The sequence below is a fragment of the Brachycentrus maculatus genome, unplaced genomic scaffold (assembly GCF_059751285.1).
Source record: "Brachycentrus maculatus isolate JH-2025_06_01 unplaced genomic scaffold, ASM5975128v1 h1tg000547l, whole genome shotgun sequence".
NCBI lineage: Eukaryota > Metazoa > Arthropoda > Insecta > Trichoptera > Brachycentridae > Brachycentrus > Brachycentrus maculatus.
Window position 1 is genome coordinate 86515 of NW_028281291.1, and position 27998 is coordinate 114512.

General features: G+C 31.9%; 1 protein-coding gene across 1 annotated transcript in view; it reads left to right on the forward strand.

Moving 5' to 3' along the window:
- Nucleotides 1-27998, forward strand: part of Dh31-R (Diuretic hormone 31 Receptor) — a gene marked incomplete at its 3' end in the record, with an annotated part of 103664 nt that overhangs the window by 46116 nt on the left and 29550 nt on the right. The window contains exons 4-5 of the mRNA XM_088273090.1: nucleotides 2019-2110; nucleotides 7802-7928. Coding sequence (XP_088129216.1) covers nucleotides 2019-2110; nucleotides 7802-7928 — 219 coding nt within the window. The remainder of the gene's footprint in view (nucleotides 1-2018; nucleotides 2111-7801; nucleotides 7929-27998) is intronic.

Below are 27998 nucleotides of genomic sequence, written 5' to 3' on the forward strand. Positions count from 1 at the left end.
TGGTGAACGTTACCCAAGTGTATAAAATGATCACTACAGCCAGCCAAACGGGTGTCTTTCGCCCAGACATGCTCAGAGTTTTATCTTTTTTGTATAAGTCATCATAATGACGCAGTGTTATCTTGATCGTTACCAACATGAAGGCAAGGTGATCACTACTGCGCTTCAGCGACCAGTCCAGGGTAATATTAAAAAGTAAAATCGCTTATATTTATTTTCACCCCCCTCTGGGAATCGAACCCAGGATCTCCAGCACGGCAGCTTAACACGCTAATATATGTTTATTTATATAATATATATATATATATATATATATATATATATATATATATATATATATATATATATATATATATATATATATATATATATTTATATATATAAAACAATGAATGCGGGATAAAGAAGTCAATACACAAGGAGATACGATCGAGTAAAGATGCCGTCCTCCCAATATGCATACATAATATGTAGGTGGAAATTTCAAAAATTCAAGATTTAGATGTTAATAAATGTATTTATTAAAAAAAAAATGCAAAGTTGAACAGAACCCAAAGATCTTCAGACCTCTTCTGCTGTATTCATCACACAAGTTTTCGATAGTCTGTCCCACACTTTGAAATATTATAGTCGAATGTAACAAAATTGAGAAAATTATGTATGTATATATGTGTTTATATATATATATGTATATATATGTATATATATATATATATATATATATATATATATATATATATATATATATATATATATATATATATATATATATATATATATATATATATATATATATATATATATATATTCATATATTCATGTAAACTTTATTTTGTTACGTAAACCTAATCGAGTGCAATCTAGGGTAAATTTGTTTGACGCCATTCGCTGTAATGTTTGTTTGATATTCGAATCAAAAGTCCCAAAATGAACGCTTTTATTTCGCGAACTTTATTCTTTAGCGCTGGAACTCCACGTGTAGTTGTGAGGCGATGATTAAGAGCTTTAGTGTGTTACGGCAAAGTAGTTTCGTACTCTGTAGAGATACAATCTCTTTCCCGAAAGTTGCCAATCAGATAACGGGGGTCGATTGGCAAACTCTTTTTGAGTTAGTCACTGGCGAAGTCAGCAAATTTAATCGTGAACGATTTAAAAAATACATTTCCATATGAAATAAAATCAAAAATAAAATTTAGAAAGGTGTGTTGAGATGAAAACTTGAATCTTGGAAACTTGAGAAAACTTGAAAAACTTCAGACAATCAGGTATGTCAAATACTTGAAAGCGGCCGGATCAGGAGTCGTTATAATCGTCGAGTATGTATGAGGAGATGCATGAACCTAGAAGAGGCGGAGAATGTTTGCAAAGACAGAGTGGTGTGGCGTTAGATTCTCTCTGCCTACCCCTGCGGGGAAGCGGCTTGATGGTTAGTTACTTTAGTGAGTTAGTGTTGAGATCGTTTGGACATGTGGAACGAATGAGTGCGGAAAGAACGGTATAACAAATTTATGAGACGAATAACGCAGAAAGACTTGAAAGGGGTTGAAGATTGTTTGCAAAGGCAGATTGATGTGGCGTTCTGTTCTCTCTCTCTACTTCTTCGGGGAAGTGGCGTTTGTAGTTACTTAATAAGTTAGTTAGATTTTGTTTTTGTAGACTCTTACGGTCAGATCTCCTCGTCCTCAGGCTGTAGATCCTTCTATCATTTACAACGTCACCTAGGTCATGTCTTCGAATCATGTTATCTTTCTGTAGTATCCATGAATTTTTTGGTCTTCCTCTAGATGCTTTTCGAGGAAGATCCATAGCGATCGCCTGGTTTACGATATATTCATGTTCTCTACGTCGTATTTGCCTTGATGTCAGTTTCAACCCGTCTTCACGAATGCGTGAATTCTTTATTTTGTCTCTAAGGGACACTCCAGCTGGCCATCTTAGCATTCGTATTTCTCAACGGTTCTGATCCCCTGATTTGTAAATAAAATTTTAATGTATTTTTGTTTGTTTTTGCTTTACAGATGAGACAATTAGTGGTGTCTGTATATCAATTCGGATATGCGATATCACTGGTGGCTTTGCTTCTCTCCCTAGCACTCTTCACATATTTTAAGTGAGTATTTTCTGAGCTTTTTTTATTAAGAATTTACCAGTTTTCAACAACAACAATTAATTTAAAAACAAAAAATTTATATATATATATATATATATATATATATATATATATATATATATATATATATATATATATATATATATATATATATATATATATATATATATATATATATATATATATATATATATATATATATATATATATATATATATATATATATATATATATATATATATATATATATATATATATATATATATATATATATATATATATATATATATATATATATATAACAAATAATATTCAAGGCGTATATATTAAAAGTAAGCAAGAAGACTTAAAGGTGTAGAAGAATCCCGCTTCGGAAAACTCCTTCGGACACGTGGAACATATCAATATCCAATGTGATATTGTTTAACATAGCGGTAGCTATTCCTACAGGCATAACCATCGGCAGGTTGGTCCTGTGTATAGGAATGTGAAACAATCTATGTCGACGCTGTCTTAGGTAACTATCGGGAACATACAGACCAATGCTCCGGATAATTTCAGGATTATCGATCATATCGCGCAACAATCGATATAAATGCGTAATCAAATACACATTCCTTCAGTTGATGCTGCCCGTCTATCGTTCAATGCATTTGTAGCACCCAGAGGCAATTATTGCATTAGACTACATATAACTTTTTAAAGCTACACCTAAAAGACAGAGTTTAATTGAAAACATTAGCTCAATAAGCTTTCAGTAGGTATTCAAATACATAATTCACGCCACGTATAAACACACCACAGCCTTCAAGTTATCTTCATATATTAGAACACCACTTAGTATTTCCGGAGCGGACCGGATGTTGGTAAGACTCTATAGTATAAAGGAACAGTCTGGAGCAGGAAAGACAAATCATGGATCGCGGACCAATTGAGACCAGTTTTTTCAGATGTATGACTTCAAACATGACTCGTGATAGATCATTAACCACCAAACAATTTATCTAATTTATTTATTGATTTGGCGTTGAATTTGTAGAACTCCGTTTTAATTTATGTATTAATTATAAATCAAACACAGATTTTTTGAGTCTACTAAGTTGTATTTTATTAACAAAAACACATAAAAAATTACATTGTGACAATTGTTTCGCCTTGTTAGGGCATTATCAAACGAATGTGAAGATTAAATGGACTACGGTCCTTATGTAGCTATACAATTCTAAGTGACAGTTTTAACACGTGCAGCAATAATTTATGGGAGACAACAGTAACCTACATCCCCCATTAGCTACTGTTGTCTCCCATAAATTATTGCTGCACGTGTTAAAACTGTCACTTAGAATTGTATAGCTACATAAGGACCGTAGTCCATTTGATCTTCACATTCGTTTGATAATGCCCTAACAAGGCGAAACAATTGTCACAATATAATTTTTTATGTGTTTTTGTTAATAAAATACAACTTAGTAGACTCAAAAATCTGTGTTTGATGTAAAATTAATACATAAATTTATCTAATAATATTACAAAGACATTTCATCATTCATCTCAGAAAAAACCCTGCTAATACATATTATTGTAGAATTTAAGAAAAATGTATGGTAGAAATAAATTAAATAAATGTTAAAACAGTTCATAACACACTTTTTTTAAATATTTTGAATAGTGGATGTGAGAAAGAACAAATGTTTTCAAATAAGATCAGAAAATAAAAGGGAACATTCAATGTTACTATGTTTTAGATCTGATATGGACCAAATGTTTTCAATTATATCCTGATGTAGGAAGATGTTTTCAATATTATCTGAGAGAGAACAACTGTCTTCAAATCTGATCAGGGTAAAGAGGAGAGCTTTCAATGTTACTATGTGTTCTGAGAAAGGATATGAAAAGAAGTTTTCTATGTTACTATAGGTTCTGATAAAGACCAAATGTCATTAAAGTGGGCCAGGACATAGGAGAGACAAATCAAATGTACCCTCTGTCTTCAAATCGAATCAATGTTTAGAAGGGAGCTTTCAATGTTACTATGTGTTCTGAGAAAGACCAAATTTCTTGAAATCAGATCAGGATATTAGAGGATATTTTCAATATTACTATGTGTATTTAAGGATTTGGTGCTCAATTTGTAGGACTCTATTTTAATTTATGTATTAACTGTTTAATCAAACACTGATTTTTTGAGTCAAGTAAGTTGTATTTTATTTTTAAAAACGTTCGTTTAAAAATGCCATAACTAGGCGAAACAATTGTCACAAAATTGATATTTTTTGTGTTTTTTTAACAATAAAATAAAACTTAGTAGACTCAAAAAATCAGTGTTTGATTTAACATTTAAAAAAAAAAAAAATATTTGTATACATTTATTCAATTCACAATTTATACATATTTCGAACTTTTTTTGTTGTTGCAGAGACCCACCAAGCCACCTTGTGTGTCTTGTCAGTGGAGTTATTTTTTAATACATTTTTATTTGTTTTTAACGATTTTAACCTAATATACACACAGAAAAGAGAGAAAAATTAAGAATATAAACATTTTACAATTTTAATAAAATTAACTCATGGTCATTTATCCGTTCCTTTATTTTGCTTTTGTTCCATATTTTATTTTGACCTCTAACATCCGTCGGCAACAAATTAAAAATGTTCGGAACGATATATTGCAGTGTTCGACTCCCATATTTATTGTTTGTTACTACGTGTTTTGAAAAAGAACAAATGTTTTTAATTAGATAAGGAAATGAGAGGAGAGTATCAAATCTAGTATCTGCCAATGCCAAATTTAAGGTAATCAAATGACAGATATATAAAACATCGTATTTTTAACCCATTTTTGTTCTCAATTTTGTTTTATAATCTCTGATATTCCAGTTCGTGATTGCATCTAAGCGGATGCTCCAGTATGTATGAAAGTCATTATTTGCTTGCAAACCGCGCTGAACTAGCGACATCTAATGAATGTTAATGGACCCACACCGGTCCGACGTGCCTTTGTCTGCCCACAAAGTCCATAGAGGGTTTGTAAATTAGTACAATATTTTATAGATCTTTATCAAAAGGCTTTTGTCAGGATGTTGGATTATCGGCTAATAAATTAATATGAAAAATCACAAGACTATCGATAACATTCTTATTGAAATCTGTAGGGAACTAAGGGAGATATAAAAGTTTAAACTTTAGTTATTTGAATAAAACAGAAACCGTGATTTCACATACGTCATCAAATTTCCGTCATCGAACGTTTTATGACATCACGTGGTTTATTGTGGTAGTATGGATTGTTTGTTTACCACTACACTACCATTTGTGTTATACAAATATGATAGGAGGGGAGGGGGGTGGGAGGGTTGACCATAGACATTAACAAATAGAGCCGCCAATAATTTAGCAATTTTACCAATATTAAAATAACTCCATCGTTTCTGTTCCAACTTACGAATATAACGTTTTTTCGAAGGCGAATTTTCCAAAAGAAAATGGTGAATGAAAATATTAATTATATCGGGTGTTATAAACACAAAACACAGTCATTTAAGGTTGAGTATGTTAAATAAGATATTCCTCCCTTCTGACAAAGATCCATTGCGAAATAATAACGTCATTGTTCACATAGCCAATCTAATATTTCATTAATTATTTTGGCATTAACTTTGTGGTAAGACATGTTACAATGATTAAAGAAAACACTTGTTTTTTACCACTTGAGTTTTATTATAGACTACATGTTTCAGAAGTTAAACTTCCATCATTCAGGTCTGTATAATAACTGAATACAAGTTATTATACAGACCTGAATGATGGAAGTTTAACTTCTGAAACATGTTGTCTATAATAAAACTCAAGTGGTAAAAAACAAGTGTTTTCTTTAATCATTGTAGCCAATCTAAAGCCAGTAACTACCGTTCTCTGTCAGATTGTCATTTTTTAAGTTCTCATTACGTCACAAAGTAAAGCTCAACAAAGTCTACTCTAATAAATGAATGCTAAGCGTGGATTCTGCATAGGAAGGATTAAAGTACTTTCATTAATTGAATTGGCAGTCACTTCCCAGTAATCTTTCCATTTTTACTTTGAGTTTTACTTGGTTAATACCACTTTTTTATCTATGGTGTTTGAAAATGATGCAGGATGCATTAAATCACGTGTTACATCAGATTTGAATAAAAACTGGTATTCTCGAAGTAAAACTTATATTTAAAAAAGCACGCAAGTAGACTGAATACAATCGGAGTTCAATCACTGAAACATATGATAGATATTCAAACAGTGCACGAAAATTAATAGAAAATATTAAATTAGATAACTCTAAAAAAACTAAACTTTTCTGCTTAGAGAGGGGCTTACACTTAATATTTTTATTTTATTTTATTTCTCCTTTATGAACGTCTGTAGCCAATTTGTACATAATATATTACAAATTGTATACTTTATGATAAGATAATACGTTTTATCTTTTTAAGAATATTATTCGTTTGAAAAGTATTTACCAAAACTAGGATAAACATAAAACAAAAAAAAGGAATTAGCCCCATATATTGTGATTATTAAGTATGTAAGGTATGCAGTGACATATTCCAGATATGGATATAGTCCGCGAAATCATTGCCGAGGTTTTGTATTCGGTGTATAGGAGTATTGAATCCAGACACTGTCCGGCTGTTATTACAGTAAAATATTTGACGGTTTCTCATATTTCTGGTTGGGGCGTAAATATTTATCATTTGCAATATCAAAGGACAGTCTGAAATATTATTTGAAATTAAAAAATTAAAAAATCCATCAAATAGTTTTCTCCTATCACTCAATTTTATTAAATTTAGTAAACAAAGCAATGGATTATAATGCAAACAATCCCCATATGAATTTATTTTGAATTTAACATACTTCAAAATTATATTTTGTACCCTTTCTATTGACCTAGAATGAATCCAGTAATGGTGCCCAAACTGGTGAATTGTATTCCAATTATATTATTTTGAGAAATAAGGATACTTTGTTTTGATCCACTCACATTTTTATTAACAACCAACTTGTTTCGGCAACAACCTGCTTTTCCATCAATTTATGACTAAATTAAACCCAGAAGACGGCAACAGGTTGTTTGCCGAAACTAGTTGGTTGTTAATAAAAATGTGAAAGGATCAAAAAACAAAGTCTTTTTATTTCTCAAAATAATATGTCACTATGATCCACATGTCCGCCTCCGTAGTGTAATGGTCAGCACGCTCGGTTACCGTTCTGAAGGTCCCGGGTTCGATTCCTAGGGGGGTCAAATAAATATAAGTGTTTTTTTCACTCTAATATTTATGACATATTACCCTGGACTGGTACCTGAAGCGGAGGGCTGATCGCCTTTCCTTCATGTTTTAACGATCAAGATAACACTGCGTTTGTATGCTGCAGTGCCCTATGCACCATTGGGGTGCGGATAAGGGTTTGAATGAAATGATCCACAAAGTTAATGCTTTCAATATTCAAAATATGTATTCCAATTGTATACAAGAGTTTAGTAGTAGTATACAAGAGTCTAGTAATTCTTTAAATCAGTTGAAAAAATGTTCAATTTATTTTTTCGAGAATATAATAAAGTATTTTTTCTTTATATAATTTTATTGTGTTTTCGTATATACTTGTATGTGTGTGTGCATATATTATGATAGTAGTCAACAAATGTTGTTTGTTCCAGATCACTTCGATGTGCGCGCATCACTCTCCATATTAACCTGTTTGCTTCATTTGCTGTCAACAATGCCCTGTGGCTATTATGGTTTGGATTCATCACGACAAACCCTGAAATAACGGCCGAAAATCCGGTAAGTCTATGTTTGTTTTATAAAATGTATAAATGTTAGAATAAAAGTTAAAACTAACTAACTAACCATCACGCCACTTCCCCGCAGGGGTAGGCAGAGAGAATAGAACGTCACACCACTCTGTCTTTGCAAACATTCTTCGCCTCTTCCACGTTCATGCATCTCCTCATACATACCCGACAACAAAATAAAACGTGACTTAAATGGCCCTCCTGAACATTTTACGTTTTGTTAGATGGTCACTTTCTCCTGTACGACTACGATATAAGGCTTCTCTTCCAATTACCATGTACATTTTCGTTTTAGTTTGTGAAAAATAACAAAAATAAAATAAAAACAACTGGCACTTCAGTGATGTTAGGTTGTTTTTCTGTATTTTTTGTTACAACTGTTGTTTAATAAATCTAAATCAAAGAGAAATATTAAGAGTTTAAATAATTTGTTTACATATCTAATAATTATTTCGTAATAGATTTATATTATCCACTGACACTTCGTGATGGAATTGCATTTTTATTTTATTATTAGATTAAAACCAATATTTTTAGCTTTTCCACTTTTTTATTTGACCAGCGACCGGGTTTCGTCGTTACCGACATCATCAGACAGACACAAAAAAAAAAAAAAAAAAAAAAAAAAAAAAAAAAATATTTCGTCTTTCAAGAGATATTTTTTTAAAGCCTTTGAAGAATTTACAAAAAAAAAAAATATAACGAGCAGGACCTGTTATCACAAACCAAATAAAAAAATTCATACATAAAGAAATTTGTTAATATTTTTAGTTTAGTATAGTGATAAAGTAAATTAGTGTAAGGTAGAATAGTGTCAAAACTTACTTACTTGCTATGACTAACTAACCATCACGCCGCTTCCCCGCAGGGGTAGGCAGAGAGAATAGAACGCCACATCACTCCGTCTTTGCAAACATTCTTCGCCTCATGAACGTTCATGCATCTCCTCATACATACCCGATTATTACGACTCCTAACCTAACCGCTTTCAAGTATTTGTGCCTGATCGTGCCAAGTTTTTCTCGGTCTTTTTTCAACTACATTCGCCTCATAAATTTGCTTTACCGTTCTTTCCTCACTCATTCGTTATACATGTCCAAACCATCTCAACACACTTTTCTTAAATATGGAGTGATCTTTTTACTAAGTAAAGACTCTTTTGAAATTCAAATCTTTGTCCACAAATCTGGGTTTCGACACTAAGGAGAACTCCTTAGTGAAGAAACCCACAATTGTATACACTTACAATATTGTAAATATATATTTAGAAAACAACATCAAAAACAAGATTTAATCTAAATTTTTAAAAAAATGCAAAAGCGTTTTTTTTTTTAAATTAAGAATTAAATCGAAAACAAAGGTACAGTAATTTTAACTCCAAGTTGACAAATACAAATTTGTGAAAAAAGATTTAAAAACACTCGCAATATTGTGAATATCTAATGAGAAAAAAACTAACTAACTAACTAACTAACCATCACGCCGCTTCCCCGCAGGGGTAGGCAGAGAGAATAGAACGCCACACCACTCTGTCCTTGCAAACATTCTTCGCCTCTTCCACGTTCATGCATCTCCTCATACATACCCGCCGATTGTTACGACTCCTAACCTGACCACTTTCAAGTATTTGGCATACCTGATTTTCTTACCTTTTTTTCGGTCTTCCTCTGCTTCTTTTCCCACTAACATTCGCCTCATAAATTTGTTTTACCGTTCTTTCCTCACTCATTCGTTCTACATGTCCAAACCATCTCAACACACCTTTCTTAATTTTATCGATAATGCTTATCTCAGCTTTGCATTCCTTCCTTATTTCACTATTCGCACATCTATCATACATCGTTTTGTCGCACATTCTTCTGAGAGATCGCATTTCGACTGCATTCAGTCTACTTTTATTCTTCTTTTGCCAACTCCATGTTTCACTTCCATTCATTAGAGTTGGAACCAGCACTCCGTTGTGCACTGCCAGTTTAGATTCCGCTGATAGGTTTTTATTTGCTATAACTGATTTCAGTGCACTATTAACTTTGTTCCCAGCATTCACTCTCCTTGATTAATGAGAGAACAAACATTTTAATTTGATTTGATATAAAGAGTTTACTTTTTAAAAGTTACAGTAATTTTTTGTTCTATTTTCCTTGAATTTATTTTCGTGTAGATTCAACCATAAAAATTTAAGCGCTTTTTGGCAATTCTAGGAAAACGTTAATTTGGAATTTATAACGAAAAAACAATACTTTTTTCCGTAAAAAAAAATTGTTTTGTGAATTTAATTACGTCTGACCTTTATTTTTTACTATCAATTTAAGAGAGAGTTCTCTTTCCGGCTGATTATATTCTGAAGTAAACATTTTAAATGATTTTAAAATGAAGTCAAACTCGCCTAAATTCAATTTCAATTTTGCTGTCAGGTCTAAATTTGATGGTTTGGATAATAGACGGAAAAACAACGTTTTAAGTCAATCATTTTGGTTGGATAACCGTAAAAACATCCGCTTAAAATCAACAATTTTGGCTTTAATTTAAATTTTACTTGGTAAATACCACTTTTTCCTTTAAATCTACACATGTCACCATGTAACATGTGTTTTGAGGCTTTCTGCATCATTTTTAAACACTAACTTCACTTCAAATGCTAACTTTACATTTTGTGTAAAATTAGTGTCCTTGGGACGTTGAATTTTTGTTTGTTTGGTAAACTTACGTAATTGATGATGAGTAGAATGGTGAATGTTATACGTGTTATAAGTGATCACTTATTCTAGCCTATGACGGATCGTTTGCCCTTAAATAACAAGAAATTCCTATTTTTCTTCATCAATTTTGAGATATCTTTTTTATAAACACGTATCTTACTTTATAGAGTTTACTTTTTTATAAACTTTTTATATAATTTTTCAATCATATATCTTGTATACAAATTCGTTAGTATAATTTTTTTATTACGTATCGATTGCTCTTTTTTTCTTAGTCAAAATAAACAGTCAAAAAATCAACACCAAAAACCTTTTTTTCTATGCAAGTACCTCATACTTAGCATTCATTAATCGCGTATTATCGATAAATTCTTTTCGAGTTTTCGTAGATAATACACCAAAAGTAAGGCGTGTGAAAAAATGGGATTCTATAAAACGAATGCTGGAAGCTTTCTCGTTACTGAAAAGTTTGGAGTTTGGCTCATACGAGGTGTGGTTTTTTCACCCTTGATATAGGGAAAGCGCCATAGCGTCGCGACGGTAATACTATACTACCAGGAGATACTTTTCAAAGGCGGACAACTCCATTTTTTTTAAATCAAAATCTTGACGTGGGGAAACCACGTTTATCCTTTCAGGCTGGCTAAAAAAGTCAATCATCAATCCTTTTAATTAATTAGTCTTAGGTACATTATTTTTTCTTTGCGCGCAAATATGTTTTATGGGTCCGACCTTTTTTGAATTACCTGTCGTAAAAAAAAAACTAAAATGTATTGAAAGGTTTGAATCATAAAAACTGTCGCCAACCCGCTGGCCTTTGTAAAGGGATTAAATATATTTGCCGGTGGTCCTTCATTATTATGTTAAAAGCATTTTTTTATGATGTAGCGCAAATAAAATCAAAATTTGCTAATTGAAATGTCTAGACGTTAAAAATTTAGGGGGTGGATACAAGTGCACCGTCAGCCAATGAGAAATTGTTTCGAGGGCGTGATCTTCAAGGAGAGAAACCGAATATAACGGGAAGAAATCAGTGGGATCGGCAGTTGGAAGGAGCAGTCGGGGGAAATCAGAGTGGGATCAAGCAATTAAAAGGATCAGTTGGAAGGGATCCATCGGATAAGAGAAGACCGACCAGTCAGACTTGTCGGAATAGTCAGTCGGGAGAAATCAGTAGGAAGGAGCAGTTGGAAGGAGCAGTTGGAAGGAGCAGTTGGGAGGAGCAGTTGAAGGAGTCACTCCACGCAGAGGCGAAGAAGCATACCTACACCAGGTTTTAAGCCTTAAGTAAGGAGAAGAGTGGGAGCTCTACACAGAGAGAAAGAAGAAAGAAAAAAAGGGGAGTTACTCATCCGGAGTATCCCACGCAGAAAACGCTGCGGGAAAAGCAAACCCACGCCGGGTTATAAGCCTTAAATTAAGAGCTGAAGCTCTACTAGGAGAAGAAGAAGAGAAGAAACGAGAATCGCTCTACACAGAGAAGAAACAAGAATCATCGCACGGCGGCCCGTCATAAGAAGAACGTCATCCCAGCATCACGGCGCAGCTTTTCTACAAAGGATATTTGTCGTCCCAGCATCACGGCGCATCTTTTCCACCAAAGGTTAGAATAAGTGTAATTTAAGATAGGATTAATTAATTTTAAGTTAATTTAAGATAGCAGATAAGATAAGTTTAAGTTAAAGTCGCTTTCGTATAATTTTTATATTTTCAATTAAATTAATTTAAGTATATTTTTGTGCAGAATTTTCTTTCATCTCCCTACCCCCCCTTCTAATATTCCCAAGGTATATCAGCTTGATAAGGTGGGCAACGTCAATCTGATTTATGAATAACAAAAAAACTCCGTACGAAACAATAAGCATGTACGAGTGTAAAATGTCTTATTTAATAAACACTGTCCATTGTTTAAAAACAGGATTTGATTTTAGAATAAAATTATCACTGAATGAAAACCTTTTTTTTTTAAAGTAGTCGGTCTTGGCGCTTCCATAAACTTGCGGTTTTTTTAGTGGCATTTCAACGCATGCCGGGTGCTAGTAAAATTAATAAAACTTTTTTCAGGAGATTCAAAATAAGCTGCAATTCTAGTAAAAAAATTGGATTTGTCGGCATTTGAAAATTTCTCCGTGATAAGAAAAGCCACCTCCGCATTCTACATGCAAGAGCTTCAATCGAAAAGCCAGGCAACCGCTCCATACTACACGTTATTCGTCCAGTACGACGGAATGCTTTATACATTACGAAGACATACATATACGAGTATGTGTAGTATGTTGTACATGTCTTTTGCTCTTAGATTAAATTCTCAACATAAACAGGAGCAATACCTTTACATTGTCTTCGTTCGGTATAAAAATGTTTTTAAATGATTCTCGCCACGACGCATTTTATTCTACCCGCATCTATGTGAGTGATTTGAAATCCCTTTCAAGCAGTGGTAGGCAAATTTATTATCTTAAGAGACAAATTTGCACATTACATTAAAAATAATATATTGTAAGCCAAATCTGTATGCAATTCTACTAGAATTGTAATAAGAAACTGTAATAAATGTGTAATAACACATTTATTACAATTTGAGGCCTTTATTAACGTTTCCCTCCCGGTGGTATGTATTGACTACAACTCGACTTAAAAATGAGAATATTAAAATACAATAAAAAAGATTCGGAGAATTATCTACGATAGTATAATTAGGAATTCCATAAAAAATATTATAATTTAAAGTTATTCGTTTGTAGCGACGGAAATAAATCATTTGTGAAAAAATCGGGGATAAAATCACCAATCCACAAACGTTTCGCAGTGTGTGCGTGAATGCCGTGCTTTGCGTAGCTTTATGAGTGAGCTTTTCATATAAACTTTAAAAAAAATAACATTTCAGCAAAAGAGTAATGTTGTTTTACGATCCTATGGAGTAGGAATCAAGATGGACCGTTTGCTTACTGCGAAATATCTCGATAGCAGGATTTACCTCAAGCCCTTATTTGTATAAGAACCATTATTAGTGTTCGAAAAAATGCTTTCTTACCTTCGAGGGGTGAACGTTTCCCTGGAAATTGGTGAAAACTTTCCCATTCCTGATATTCCCGAACTCGACGAGTTTCCCCAACAATCCAGAAGTTTGCTTAAGGGCTGCGACACCAGAAAGGAGGAATAAAGTTGTAAGATAAAACGAAGATTTATCACTATTTGCTCGGTACGAACCCCTAACGGTGTGATGCCTTCTGAGCAGCGACCGCTCCTACTGACGCGTCATTTTATCAGAGTACGAATTTCGACATCTTAACATAGATGATAGATAATATGGATGTGTTGATATTTTAAAAAAATACCACTACTTCCATATTATTACGCAATAGAGTCCTTGTTCCAAACCTAATTTATGGAAGGAAAGCGTGGATTTTTATATAAAATATAAAGTGTTGCTATAACATTTAACAGATGGCATTATTATTCCCGGCAAAAAATCGTTTTTTTTTTAAATTACCATTCTAAAAATTATAAAATATGTCAATTACATTTACAGTTACATTTCAATTACATTTTTTATTTATTATTTGAAAAAATCACGCGTATTGGTTTTCAATCGGTTAATTACTTGAGGAGATTTAAGATTTTGAATTAACAAAAATTAAGAAGAGAGAAGTACGAGCTATTGCACCTAATAGAGGGTCAACGAGGTGTGGGCAGAAGGCAAATCTCCTGGCTCCAAAATATACGGGACTTCTTTATGGGAATCGCATTTATTATTTACCTAGCTTATTTTGTACAAGGTTTATATATAGATCATTTAGTGGATGTTTTTTTCTTGTAACTAAAAAAAGGTGATGAATTTTATCTGTTTTGGAAACAGGAAGGATAATCTAGTGTGGGCAGATCAGAAACTTCTTGGGAGAAATCAAATCTCCTTAGGAGAAGCTGGACTGTTGACTGTCGCCAGCAGACCTTCCGTTCCACTAGAAGAATATACAAATTACGAGGAAGAGAACCGTTGAAGCGCTCTTTAGAGTTGCCCAAGGCAAAGACACACATTCTCAAGTGATTAAAGGGACCTAATAAACATAAAAAAGTTGATATGGTGATGGCGATTGCGCTTACTTAGAACAAAGTGACTATTTAAAATCGACACCTCAGTTTCCAAATAACACGTAATAGTGCTTCACAGGGGTGCCCTATTTAGAATTCATTTGAATATCCTTTGTCGGATTCAATCTAGCGATCTATCTGCGAAATGAATAATAGTTATACGGAAATGTTAGAAGGCTGTAGCTGCTCAAATAAGGGTAGTTCTCAGGGCAGGGTGAGGGATGTTCCCTGTCGTGTCGGAGCAATGAATAAAAGTAACAAGGGTTGTAAAAGCTCTACCATATCTTTTTTACACAATTTTTTCAGGGGATATTACTGAAATACGCAGCCTTAACACGGTCTTTTTATTGTTTTCGGCTGAAAGAAACCATGAAACGCGCGGAGACAATAATGTTTTACATACAAGTAGATTTTACGTTCGTACAGAGAAGTTATGAAAATTGTATTTTGTATATTAAAATAATACATGTATAAAAATAATGATATAGCAAAGAATATGTGGAGAATCGTTGTATGACAGAATTGAAAACAAAACAAGAATATAAGAAAGGAATGAAAGGCTGAACTAGACATGGTTAAAAATTTTCATTTATTGAATCGGTAGTCACTTTGTGGTAATATCTTTCCTTTTTTATTTTTTCTGTGTAAATACCACTTTTTCTTAAAATCTTAAGTGACACGTGTTTCAATCCATTCCGCATTATTTTTATGGTACTTGTAAATGATGAGGAATACATCATAACACACGACACAAAGATTTTAAGAAATAGTAGTATTTACTAATTAAAATCCAAAAAAAAATGTATAAGATTAAGATAAACTCTCTAAGGTAGGTTGAACCATGCGGAGCGAATGGATGACGAGAAAATGACAAATTGGTTAATGCGAACGAGAAAAATGAATGAAGACGCCCAAAAAAAGACTTGACACGACCATATCAGAGCCTAAAATCTGGTGGTGTCCAAAGTCTACGTAATCGGAGGGCAGGTAAAATTAGATATATGGGTGAATATGAAGCTAGAATTGTATGTCAGGATAGAAGAGTGCGGCGTTCTATCCTCTCCGCCTACTCTTGCAGGGAAAGGCGTGATGGTAGTAGCCGTAGTAGTAGCAAAAAGCACCTTTCATCATTTTATTCGTGTTTCACAACCACATTATTGAAATTGAATGAAAGGAATGCAAAACTGAGATAAGCATTATCGATAAAATTAAGAAAGGTGTGTTGAGATGGTTTGGACATGTGGAACGAATGAGTGAGGAAAGAACGGTAAAGCAAATTTATGAGGCGAATGTTAGTGGGAAAAGAAGCAGAGGAAGACCGTGAAAAACATGGCACGATCAGGTATGCCAAATACTTGAAAGTGGTCAGGTTAGGAGTCGTAACAATCGGCGGGTATGTATGAGGAGATGCATGAACGTGGAAGAGGCGAAGATTGTTTGCAAGGACATAGTGGTGTTGCGCTCTATTCTCTCTGCCTACCCCTGCGGGGAAGCGGCGTGATGGTTAGTTTTTTTTATTATTATTAAAATTTTCGGCCAATGACGGGTTGAGATCCCTGTAAATGTCCAGACTTCCTTATTTTTATTCATCTTTTCTGAGATATAAGTAAGAATCTTATTATTTTGTTCGTTAATATTATTTCAATTGAATTTATAAAGGCTCTTTACATTAAATAATAATTCCAGCCATTTTCTTGGAAAATTACTTTGAGTGATTCAAGGGAAAATTAAATAAACCATTTTTCGGAAATTAATTATTGGAATTAATTGTTTCTAGAACTTGCGAAATAAAAAAGCTCGTGTAATTTCTTTGTGGATATCAATTCTTTTTGAATGCCTCTAAGGGCGTAGTAGTATTCCAATTCGTATCACTTTTGGCTAAGAATACGTTGAGGTATTTTTCATTCATTTCCTTATGTACGAGTATTCGTTTCAAATTAATTTGTATATTAATTCGGAGGCCTGATATAATATTATTTCAAACGTTTAGTTCTAAGAACTGAAAAACCTTTGTGAACCTGTTCGGTTTAATTTACTAATTTGCGTTTATATTAAATGCCGTATTTTATACCTTCAAAGTAAGATTTTTGCTCTTTGTTTTTTCGCGATTAACGTTCATACACATAACAATATATATTTTAAATATGTACATATATGCATATATATATATATATATATATATATATATATATATATATATATATATATATATATATATATATATATATATATATATATAATATATATATATATATATATATATATATATATATATATATATATATATATATATATATATATAATATATATATATATTTCGTCCGCCTCCGTAGTGTAATGGTCAGCACGCTCGGCTACCGTTCTGGAGGTCCCGGGTTCGATTCCCAGGGGGGGTCAAGTAAATATAAGTGATTTTTTCACTGTAATATTTATTCAATATTACCCTGGACTGGTACCTGAAACGGAGGGCTGATCACCTTTCCTTCGTGTGTAAACGATCGAGATAACACTGCGTTTATATGAAGCAGTGCCCTATGCACCATTGGGGTGTGGATAAGGGTTTTATTATTATTGTTATTATATATATATATATATATATATATATATATATATATATATATATATATATATATATATATATATATATATATATATATATATATATATATATATATATATATATATATATATATATATATATATATATATATATATATATATATATATATATATATATATATATATATATATATATATATATATATATATATATATATATATATATATATATATATATATATATATATATATATATATATATATATATATATATATATATATATATATATATATATATATATATATATACATATATATATACAATATATATATATATATATATATATATATATATATATATATATATATATATATATATATATATATATATATATATATATATATATATATATATATATATATATATATATATATATATATATATACCACCACGCCGTTTCCCCGAAGGGGTAGGCAGAGAGGATGGAAGGCCACACTCTTCTGTCCTGACATACACTCCTCGCCTCCTTCACATGCATACATCTAGTCATACATGCCCTCCGATGACGCAGACTATTGACACCATCGAAATATTTATGTAAATGATAAAAACAGAAATATTTATTTTTATTTAAAAAAAAAATGTTAACTTAAATTTGAAATTTGAAACATCTGTGGGAAGAAAGCTCGTGGCGATCGAAGCTTAAATGGAAGTGTTCCACGTGTAAATAAAGGAAACTCCATATTCCTGTCCTTATGAGACCAAACGGGAGGATGGAAATATACAAGGTGGTCGTGCTAAGCTCTACTTTCTGGAAATCCACTTACATTTACATAGTTCTTTCAATTTCCTCACGTACTTGTAACCATTCGAATTGAATTCTCTTTTAAACAAAAAAAAATCCTTTGAAACAGAACGTGGCAGAGAGATATTAATGTACTGTTGAATTATAACATTAATAAAATTTAATATTTTCGTGTAATTTATTGGGAATCTTTCTCTCTCTACTTTATGATATTTTTAACAACCCCAAAATACATACCTCAAAATCTTCATTAATTTATTAGTCAGTAACTTTGTAGTAATATCTATCTATTTAAAATTCAAATTCATAAAAATAAAAATAAAATAACTTGGAAAATACCACGTTTTCATAAAATCTATTGTCACACATTCAATAGTCCATTCGCCAGGAACTACGCTTGGATGGCTTGTCTCTGGCCAATATCTGTACCCGACGGATTCTCCAGTTCTTTGGACACGTTGCGCGTCGCAACGAGGATAGCCTGGAACGACTAGTTGTGATCGGTAGCCTGGAGGGAAAGAGAGGCAGAGAAAGATCCCCCACACGATGGACCGATCAAATTAAGGCAGCAGCAGGCACCTCAGTGGTTGGAGCTCTACGTGCAGCGCAGTCAAGGGATAACTGGAGAAGAGTCATTGCTTCTGCAAGGGTCACAACCCTCAGCAATGAGGATTAAGACGGAGAAGAAGAAAATTGTCACACGTGTTTCGATGCAATACATATGTACATATCTTATCCCTGATGATGATAAGGTGCTTGTAGAAACCGTTTGGAAAATTTTTAATAAAAGTGAACAAAAACAAAGTTTTAGTTTTATTTTTTAAAATGTCACAAAGTATCTGCAAGAAACTTGAAAAAAACTCTTTTTTTAATATTTCGATTTTGATTTATTTCTTTTTATTTATTTTAAACCTTGGGGTGAACAGTGTGATTCTCTAAGGTGCATATGAAATATGTATTCTTATAAAATTCAATAAAAATTATAATAAGAACAATTTATAAATTTTGTGTAAAAATTTATTCATTTTACTTAATAAATACCACTTTTTCTTAAAATCTATTGTGACACATGTTTCGATGCATTCCGTATAATTTTTTCGTATCAAATGATGCGAAATGCATCTAAACACGTGTAAAAATAGATTATAAGAAACAGTGGTATTTTCTAAGTAAAACTTAAATAGAAAATAATATAAAAGATTAAAGGCATTGTAGAAATTACTGAAAAATTACGTGACTTGGCGAGAAAGGGAGGGTGTTTTAATAATAAAATAATAATAAAACCCTTACCGCACCCCAATGGTGCATAGGGCACTGCTTCATATAAACGCAGTGTTATCTCGATCGTTTACACATGAAGGAAAGGTGATCAGCCCTCCACTTCAGGTACCAGTCCAGTGTAATATTGAATAAATATTAGAGTGAAAAAATCACTTATATTTATTAAACCCCCCTGGGAATCGAACCCGGGACCTCCAGAATGGTAGCCGAGCATGCTGACCATTACATTACGGAGGCGGACAAGGCGGTTTTAATAAAATACAACAAAATATTATATTCCCTTCAAACAAACAAGGAATAGGTACTGCTAAAAATAAAGGAATTTTCTATTCACGGGTCATGTGGTCTGTTTATACTAAGTCTGGTTCGCCATACTGGTACGTGGTTAAATTCCCTTTGTGAAGAAAACTCTATACGATAATATTATGTTATACAATTCACCCGCTCGTGTCCAATCAATACCTCGTATCTCACAAAACTAAAAGCATTCTCAGCCGTTGGCCTTATTTCTGATTTTCTCCTTATCATTAAAACATTTTGTGTAATTATCAAGTCCTTGTTATCTTATCGACGATTCCCATGAAGTTAGAAGCATTTCAAAGTATTTTTAATATAAGTTTTATTCGGTTAATATTTTTTTTTTATTTATTGCAACATGTGTTTCGATGCATTCCGCGCCATTTTATTCCGATTTTGATGCATTCTACATCACTCCACATCATATACTATGGTAAACACTTTTTTCTTACTACTTGAGTTTATTTGACGGCTAGTTTCGAAAGCCAAGCTTCTATCTTCAGGTCTAAATGTAAACTAAAAAATAATCTGTAAAAACAAGTGTTTTCTTTAATAATTTCAACATGTCTTACCACAAAGTAAATGCCGAAACAATAAATAAAATATAATATGGTGTTTGAGTTAGAACCATTACAAACAATTTTCAATTTGCGTTATACTTGGTAAATAAAAACCACCATTTCTTAAAATCCATTGCGACTCGTGTTTCGAAGCATTCCGAATAATTTTAAAATATATATAGACTTATATATAGACTTTTCTTATGCATAGTTGTGAAGAACTGTAATTGGTATTCATGATTTTTTTGTATTCAGATTTATCATATATTGTAACTGTTGTTCTTCCTTCCAATAAAAATTTTTAAAAAATTATAATAAAAATAAAAATATTATGTGTGAGACTATGTCTTAATTTAAGAATTGTATCCTCGGGACGTTGAAGGATAAATAATGGAATATCTGTTTTTTTGTATCAGCGGGAATATGGACAATAGGGGGAGGCTTTAGTCATTGTCATATCATGACCAAGTAAAACTTAAATTAAAAATGAATAGATATTACCACATAGTGACTGCCGGATCAATTAATGAAATAATTTTAAACTAAAAAATAAAAATAAATCCCTTACCGCACCCCAATGGTGCATAGGGCACTGCTTCATATGAACGCAGTGTTATCTCGATCGATTACACATGAAGGAAAGGTGATCAGCCCTCCACTTCAGGTACCAGTCCAGTGTAATATTGAATAAATATTAGAGTGAAAAAATCACTTACATTTCTTAAACCCCCCTTGGAATCGAACCCGGGACCTCCAGAATGGTAGGCGAGCATGCTGACTATAACACTACGGAGGCGGACGGCGGACGGCGGAGGCGGACATTTTAAACTAACCTGACTTAAATATCTGTCAAACGTAAACACGTTTACCGTTATTGGCATGATTGAGAGGTCGAGATCGGTTTACAATTCGCTGATTTTTATTTCATAATCCTTCGATTTTATTATTGATTCATCTGAAGTTAGAACCGTTTTAATTTACCCTTGCTATAAATTTGCTGAATTTTATAATTCGGTCATTAAAGAAATCTCTCAAGTTCGTATGTATTTATTTGTGCAAACGAAAGCATATCCTTAAATTAAACATTAATCGTGGTTTTATTACAGTAATAAATTTAGAGTTAGTCGAGAAGTATGCAAATTTCCCCACGTCACTTAATTATTATGAACTTTTGGCTACATTTCCTTACTTATGTACAAACATACTCGTGCGTAGTTTTCAAAGTTTCTGACTCTACGCCAATAATGACGCAATTTATGAGCCTAGTCTCAACCAATTGCTTCAAATGGTTATTTTAGTATATGAAGATTGATAAAAAATATACCCGTTTTTAATTGATGAACAACATGGATTTAGGAAAGGTCACTCGGTTGAAACAAATTTGATGGTTTTTTACAAATTACGTCACACAAGCTCTGGACGCGAGACATCAGGTAGACTTTTCATACAATGACTTCGCCAAGGGCTTTGATACAGTCAACCATGATGTCTTATGGAAGAGGCTGTATGAGATCGGTTTCTCGGATGGTATGCTAAAATCAATGGTTAGCCATCTTCAAAAGAGAAACCAATATATCTCCTACGATCCATTTGCATCAAAGTCCTTCAATACTTTCTTAGGTGTTCCGCAAGGTTCTAACCTGGGTCTTTTATTATTTTCTATTTTCATTAATAATATTAAACATTAATTTTAAACTCATGATTTCTGTTATTTGCGGATGACCTTAAGTTTTTCTTAAAGGTTACAACTTTTGACGATTTTCATATATAGGAAGAAAAGCGAATACTGGGAACAGTGTAAATAGTGCGCTGAAATCACCTTTCAGCTAAAGCTAAATTTGCAGTACACAAAGGAGCCCTGGTTCCAATTCTTATGTATGAAAGTGATGCACGGAGTTGACAAGAGATAAAAGGAGACTTAATGCAGTAAAAATGCAATCAATTAAGACCAATATGCGTCAAAACTATGTTGATTGATGGTCAAATGGTGAAATAAGGAAAGAATGCATATGAGATGAGCATTACCGACAAAATTAAGAAAGGTTTATTTAATATAAGAAAAGCATTGTTAACTTTGTGGTGTGGTAATATAACACTTTCCTTATCATTCATCGTTCACTTAGTAAAAAAATAATAACAAAAACACCACTGTTGGAATGATTGTTCTGAAACCAGTAGTAACGAAGTAGTTTTTTTTTTTGGTTTACGAGTTTGTGAAGTAAGGAAAACATGATTTCCAATATATTTATTAAGTAATATGAGAAAGTTCAAATAAAAGCATAAAAAATAATAAAATGAACAAAAAAAAAGGAAAATCACAAAACATAACAAAATCACCAATATACTCGTATGTTATGTGTCGGGTTGTGGTCCCGTGGTTAGTGTCGCGAACTCTTGAGTCAGAATTTCTAGGTTCGAACCCACTTTACCACAATTTCATACCTATTTTAAATAATGAGCCGCTCAGGCTCACAGAAATAGTATTTAATTGAAGTATTTTTGTAAATTATAGAAACACATATATTTCTCTTTAAATCGGAAGTAATATTAATGCAGCTTATAATTTGGCAAGATTATTTTATTCATTAAAATAAAATTTTATTTAGCTCATAAATTCTCAACAACAATCCAAAACTTCGTTTGAATTAATCTAAATACTTTGGACATTCCCCTCCCAATAAATTATCCTGCACAATAAAAATAATAAATCGAACTCTCCTAAATCATTCAGCAGGCTTGAATGATTAACAGCCGGTTTTGTTGTTTTATTTTATTTTTATCATCCGTTATCATAACTCATAGTTGGTATTATGCTTTCAATACGATATCATTAGATTATATTAGAATACGAAGGGCGGGACATAATAAATAACCTTTTTACATACACCCGATGACGCAATGGAGGTTATGTAATATATTACGAACATAAATTATGAGTATCGACAAATCTGATTGAAAAATCATTAACACATTTTGAGTGTGTCAAAATACTTGTTCAAAAATCTAGATTGTCTCTGCTAAGGATATATTTTAGAAATTTTAGTACTACTACTACTACTACTACCATCACGCCGTTTCCCCGCAGGAGTAGGCAAAGAGGCTCCCTCAAACGAATGTGTGGAAAATCATTGTATGACAGAATTAAAAACGAAGATATAAGAAAGGAATGTAAGGCTGAACGAGGAATAATTGAAAAGATTAGGAAGAGTTCTTTGCGGTGGTATGGACATGTGAAGCGAATGGATAACGAGAGAATGACTAAGAAATTATATGTGACGAATGTGAGAGGGAAAACAGTACGAGGACGACCGAAAAAGACTTGGCACGATCAGATCAATAAGAACCATAAATCTGGCGGTGTTAAAAGTCTGCGTAATCGGAGGGCATTTATAACTAGATGTATGGATGTGAAGGAGGCGAGGAGTGTATGCCAGGACAGAAGAGTGTGGCCTTCCATCCTCTCTGCTTACCCCTGCGGGGAAACGGCGTGATGGTAGTAGTAGTAGTAGTAGTAGTAGATATGCTTTATTTATTTATATACTATTATAAGCTTATTAGATGTACCACAAAATACCAACAATCATACTCAATAGTCATACTTATACGATTATTATGAGGATTAGTTGGATTAGTTGAATTTTGATGCTTAAGTGCTGAATTGATTTTGCGATTATTATTGTTATTTTCACAGCCTTAGATAAAGGAAAACCGATTATACTCTCAGAACAATGGTAGGCCTAACAATAAACATTAATTGAAAAAGTTTGGTGGCATACAACTCTGGGTACATGGATAATATAAAGAGTACGTAGAAGGGTGGAAGGGATAACCGACTGAGATCAAATGTAGAAGAAATCGCTCTACTGCACTCGCATTTCATCAAACAGTGTGTTTGTAAATGTAAAAAGAATGTAAAAATGACTCCTAAAACCAAGTAACTAATTAACCATCATGCCGTTTACTGCAGGGGTGGGCAGAGAGAATCAAACGCCACACCACTCTGTCTTTGCAAACATTCTTCGCCTCCTCCACATTCATTTATCTCGTCATACATAGCCGACGATTTACGACTCCTGACCCGGTCGCTTTCAAGTATTTGACATACCTACATATATTTAGGCGATTGTGCCTATTTAGGCACAATTGCCTAAATAACTCCTTACTGCAGATAATCCAGATTTGTGTTATAAAGTATTTGGACACACTCAAAATGTTGAATTTATAAATATATATATATATATATATGTATATATATATATATATATATATATATATATATATATATATATATATATATATATATATATATATATATATATATATATATATATATCTAAGTAAGTTACAGATTCTCTTTGTAAACCATATGTAGAAATTCTATCACACATTTATGTCGAACTTTTACTTTCATTTTGAATTTACATGTAAGAAGTTTAAAATAATAAAAGACTCCAAATACTCATTTTTTTGTAAAACACAAACGACAAAAAAGTCATTCACACATAAATTACAAAATTATATGTGCGAGTTTCCTCAGTTTGTATGTATACCAGTACATACACAGTAAGAACTTCCAGTTTTATAATAATAATGAGTTCTGGCAGTCCATTTCAGAAAAAATACGGTTATAGTAGAAAGTCGTTAAAATGACAAAATATGTATTATGAAATAAAAGTATGAACCATAAACACAGTTTCAAAACAGAATATTTGTGATTGTTTGAGTAAATTAAAATTATTTTAATTTATTTCATGCCCAATATTTTAAATCGCAGTTTTCGCAGATCCTCGAACGCCTGTAAACAATTGTATCACCCCTAGTACACAGTACACTGAACTCCATTAAAAGATTTTTTCGGATTACCCTGAACTTTTAAAAGATGTTTGTTAGGTGTTGTTTTTAAGTAGATAAAAGCATTTATTGATTTTTTTCAGACCCTTCTCTTAACACCTGGCTTAGCAATTTAATATTTCAAAACTTGTTTTCAGGTTTTTAGACCTTTCAGATAATGCTAAAAAGCAAAAATAAAATGAAATACGAAGTTTTTTGATTAAAAATGTTTTTAAAGGCAACAAACCTTTAGTTTTGGATTAACGGAATAATAGATGAACCAAAATCTTGAGTAGATTTTATGATATTTATTATTTAAAAAATATATATTTTTAAGGATCTTCTCACTACGACTAAACAATATTATAACAATAAAATCTAGTATTATGTACATTAATACAAAACTTTGTTTGTATATATATATATAAATATATATATATTATATATATATATATATATATATATATATATATATATATATATATATATATACATATATAAATATATATATATATATATATATATATATATATATATATATATATATATATATATATATATATATATATATATACATATATAAATATATATATATATATATATATATATATATATATATATATATATATATATATATATATATATATATATATATATATATATATATATATATATATATATATATATATATATATATCACAAAGTGAAGGATGAATGGTAAGGAGTTTTTGACCTATAAATATAAATGAGGTATTGACAACCACACTCTCAAATTTTGGAAGACATACATATACCGTATGATCATGCCGTTATTTTATTGAGTTCACAACAGCTATCTTTGATTTGATTTAGAGATCTATAATTCGATCTTAAACAATCTAAATAGTTATCAAAGAAATCTATACTGAAATTGAATCTAGCTGACTTACTGAACTAACTAACTACTTTTCCCTTTCACTGTTTACACCGGGGCACTTCTAGAAAATTTGGTGGTGGTTTTAAAAACTTGTATTTAATTAGATTGGCAGTGACAGGGATATTGAAAGCTATTAAATGTAAATTCACAGTAAAATCGCTACACAATTTCGTTTCACATTTTCTTTAATTTTAGCAAATATTAAATATTTTATTCACATTAAAAAAATTGCTTTGCAAGAGAAGGTCCGTCAGGAAGCCTAGATGCTTCTGTATCAGATCTGGGAATGCGGTAGGACACCTTTCAATACTTTTTTCTCATATCGTAGTCGTACGGAAGAAAATGACCAACTAACAAAACATAAAATGTTCAGGAGGGCCATTTAAGTCACTTTTGCTTGGCAAGAAAATAAACATCAATGCATTTAGTCATTTAAATTTGTCAATATATTATATTTCCAGGGAAAATCCTTTGGGATTAAGCTAGTAAGATATCAAATAGTCAATGATCACGTTTTTGTAAAGAATGCACTTGGTCACTTTCTCCTGTATGACTATGATATGCTTGTTGGTTGATTTAGTGTGTTTCACGGAAACATCATAACAGTATTTTATAACCAAATTGATTTTCGTATGATTGAATCGTGGAAATTGTATACGAAATGAAGCGCAAAACAAAATGTCTGTCTAAACGTCAGATATTATTAGTCGGTTGAAATATGTCTCGGTAATGTATTGACACGTTCGTTTTACGAATGGAGTAACATCCTTTGTTCCATCTCCTGTCCGACTTTGATATAATGGAGATATAATGGATAAAATGGGACAACCAAGCGACATATTTCAGCAGATTTATTGATTGAAACATATTTCTCAACATTTTGAGTGTGTCCAAACATTGATTGATACATATATTTCTCAACGTTTTGAGTGTTTTCAAATATTGATTGAAACATATGTATATTTTTCAACAGTTTTAGTGTGTTTTAATATTAAGTGAAACAAATATTTCTCAACATTCTAAGTGCATCCAAATATTGATTGAAACAAATATTTCTCAACGTTTCAAGTGCGCCTTAATATTGATTGAAACATAATATATTTCTCATCGTTTTGAGTGTGTTCAAATATTGATTAAAATACACATTTATCAACGTTTTGACTGTATCCAAATATTGATTGAAACAAGTATTTCTCAACGTTTTGAGTGTGTCTAAATATTGATTGAAACATAATATATTTTTCAACGTTTTGAGTGTGTCCAAATGTCGATTAAAATACATATTTTTTAAAGTTTAGAGTGTATCCAAATATTGATCGAAACAAATATTTCTCAACGTTTCGAGTGTCTCAATATTGATTGAAACAAATATTTCTCAACATTTCGAGTGTGTCTTAAGATTGATTGAAACATAATATATTTCTCAACGTTTTGAGTGTGTCCAAGATTTAGTTGTCAATCATGGGTAAAATGTGTAAAGTGGTCACTTAATCGGCCTATGACAGGTGGTAAGCCCTGTAAATGCCTAGACTTCCAAATTCTTCTCCACCCATGCTCCACTTCCGTACATTAAATGTTGAGGTATCTTTTTTTGACATCTCAGCATAGATGAAGAAGAATATGAAAGTCTGGATATTTACAGGACTTCATAGGCTGGTTTAAGTCATTAAGTCATACACATCTAACATTCAACACTCTACCCATGGTCGACAACCACACTCCTCAAATTTCAGAAGTTACATTGATGCTTCAATCGTAATATGTGCGCCATCTACGGTTAAATTTTTATTTTTATTATTTTTATTATCAGAGACATCCATAAGATGCGAGTTTTATTCATGATTTAATTGGCACCATTATAGGATTACTAAATCAGCAATTATGAATCATTCATTAAAAGTTTAATGAAACAAGAACTAAACTAGAAGTATACTTTAACATAATGCAATTAAAACTTTGCAGTCTGTAATACTATAGTTTTATCATCCTTATGAAAATGGAATAAAAAAAAAATTTTAC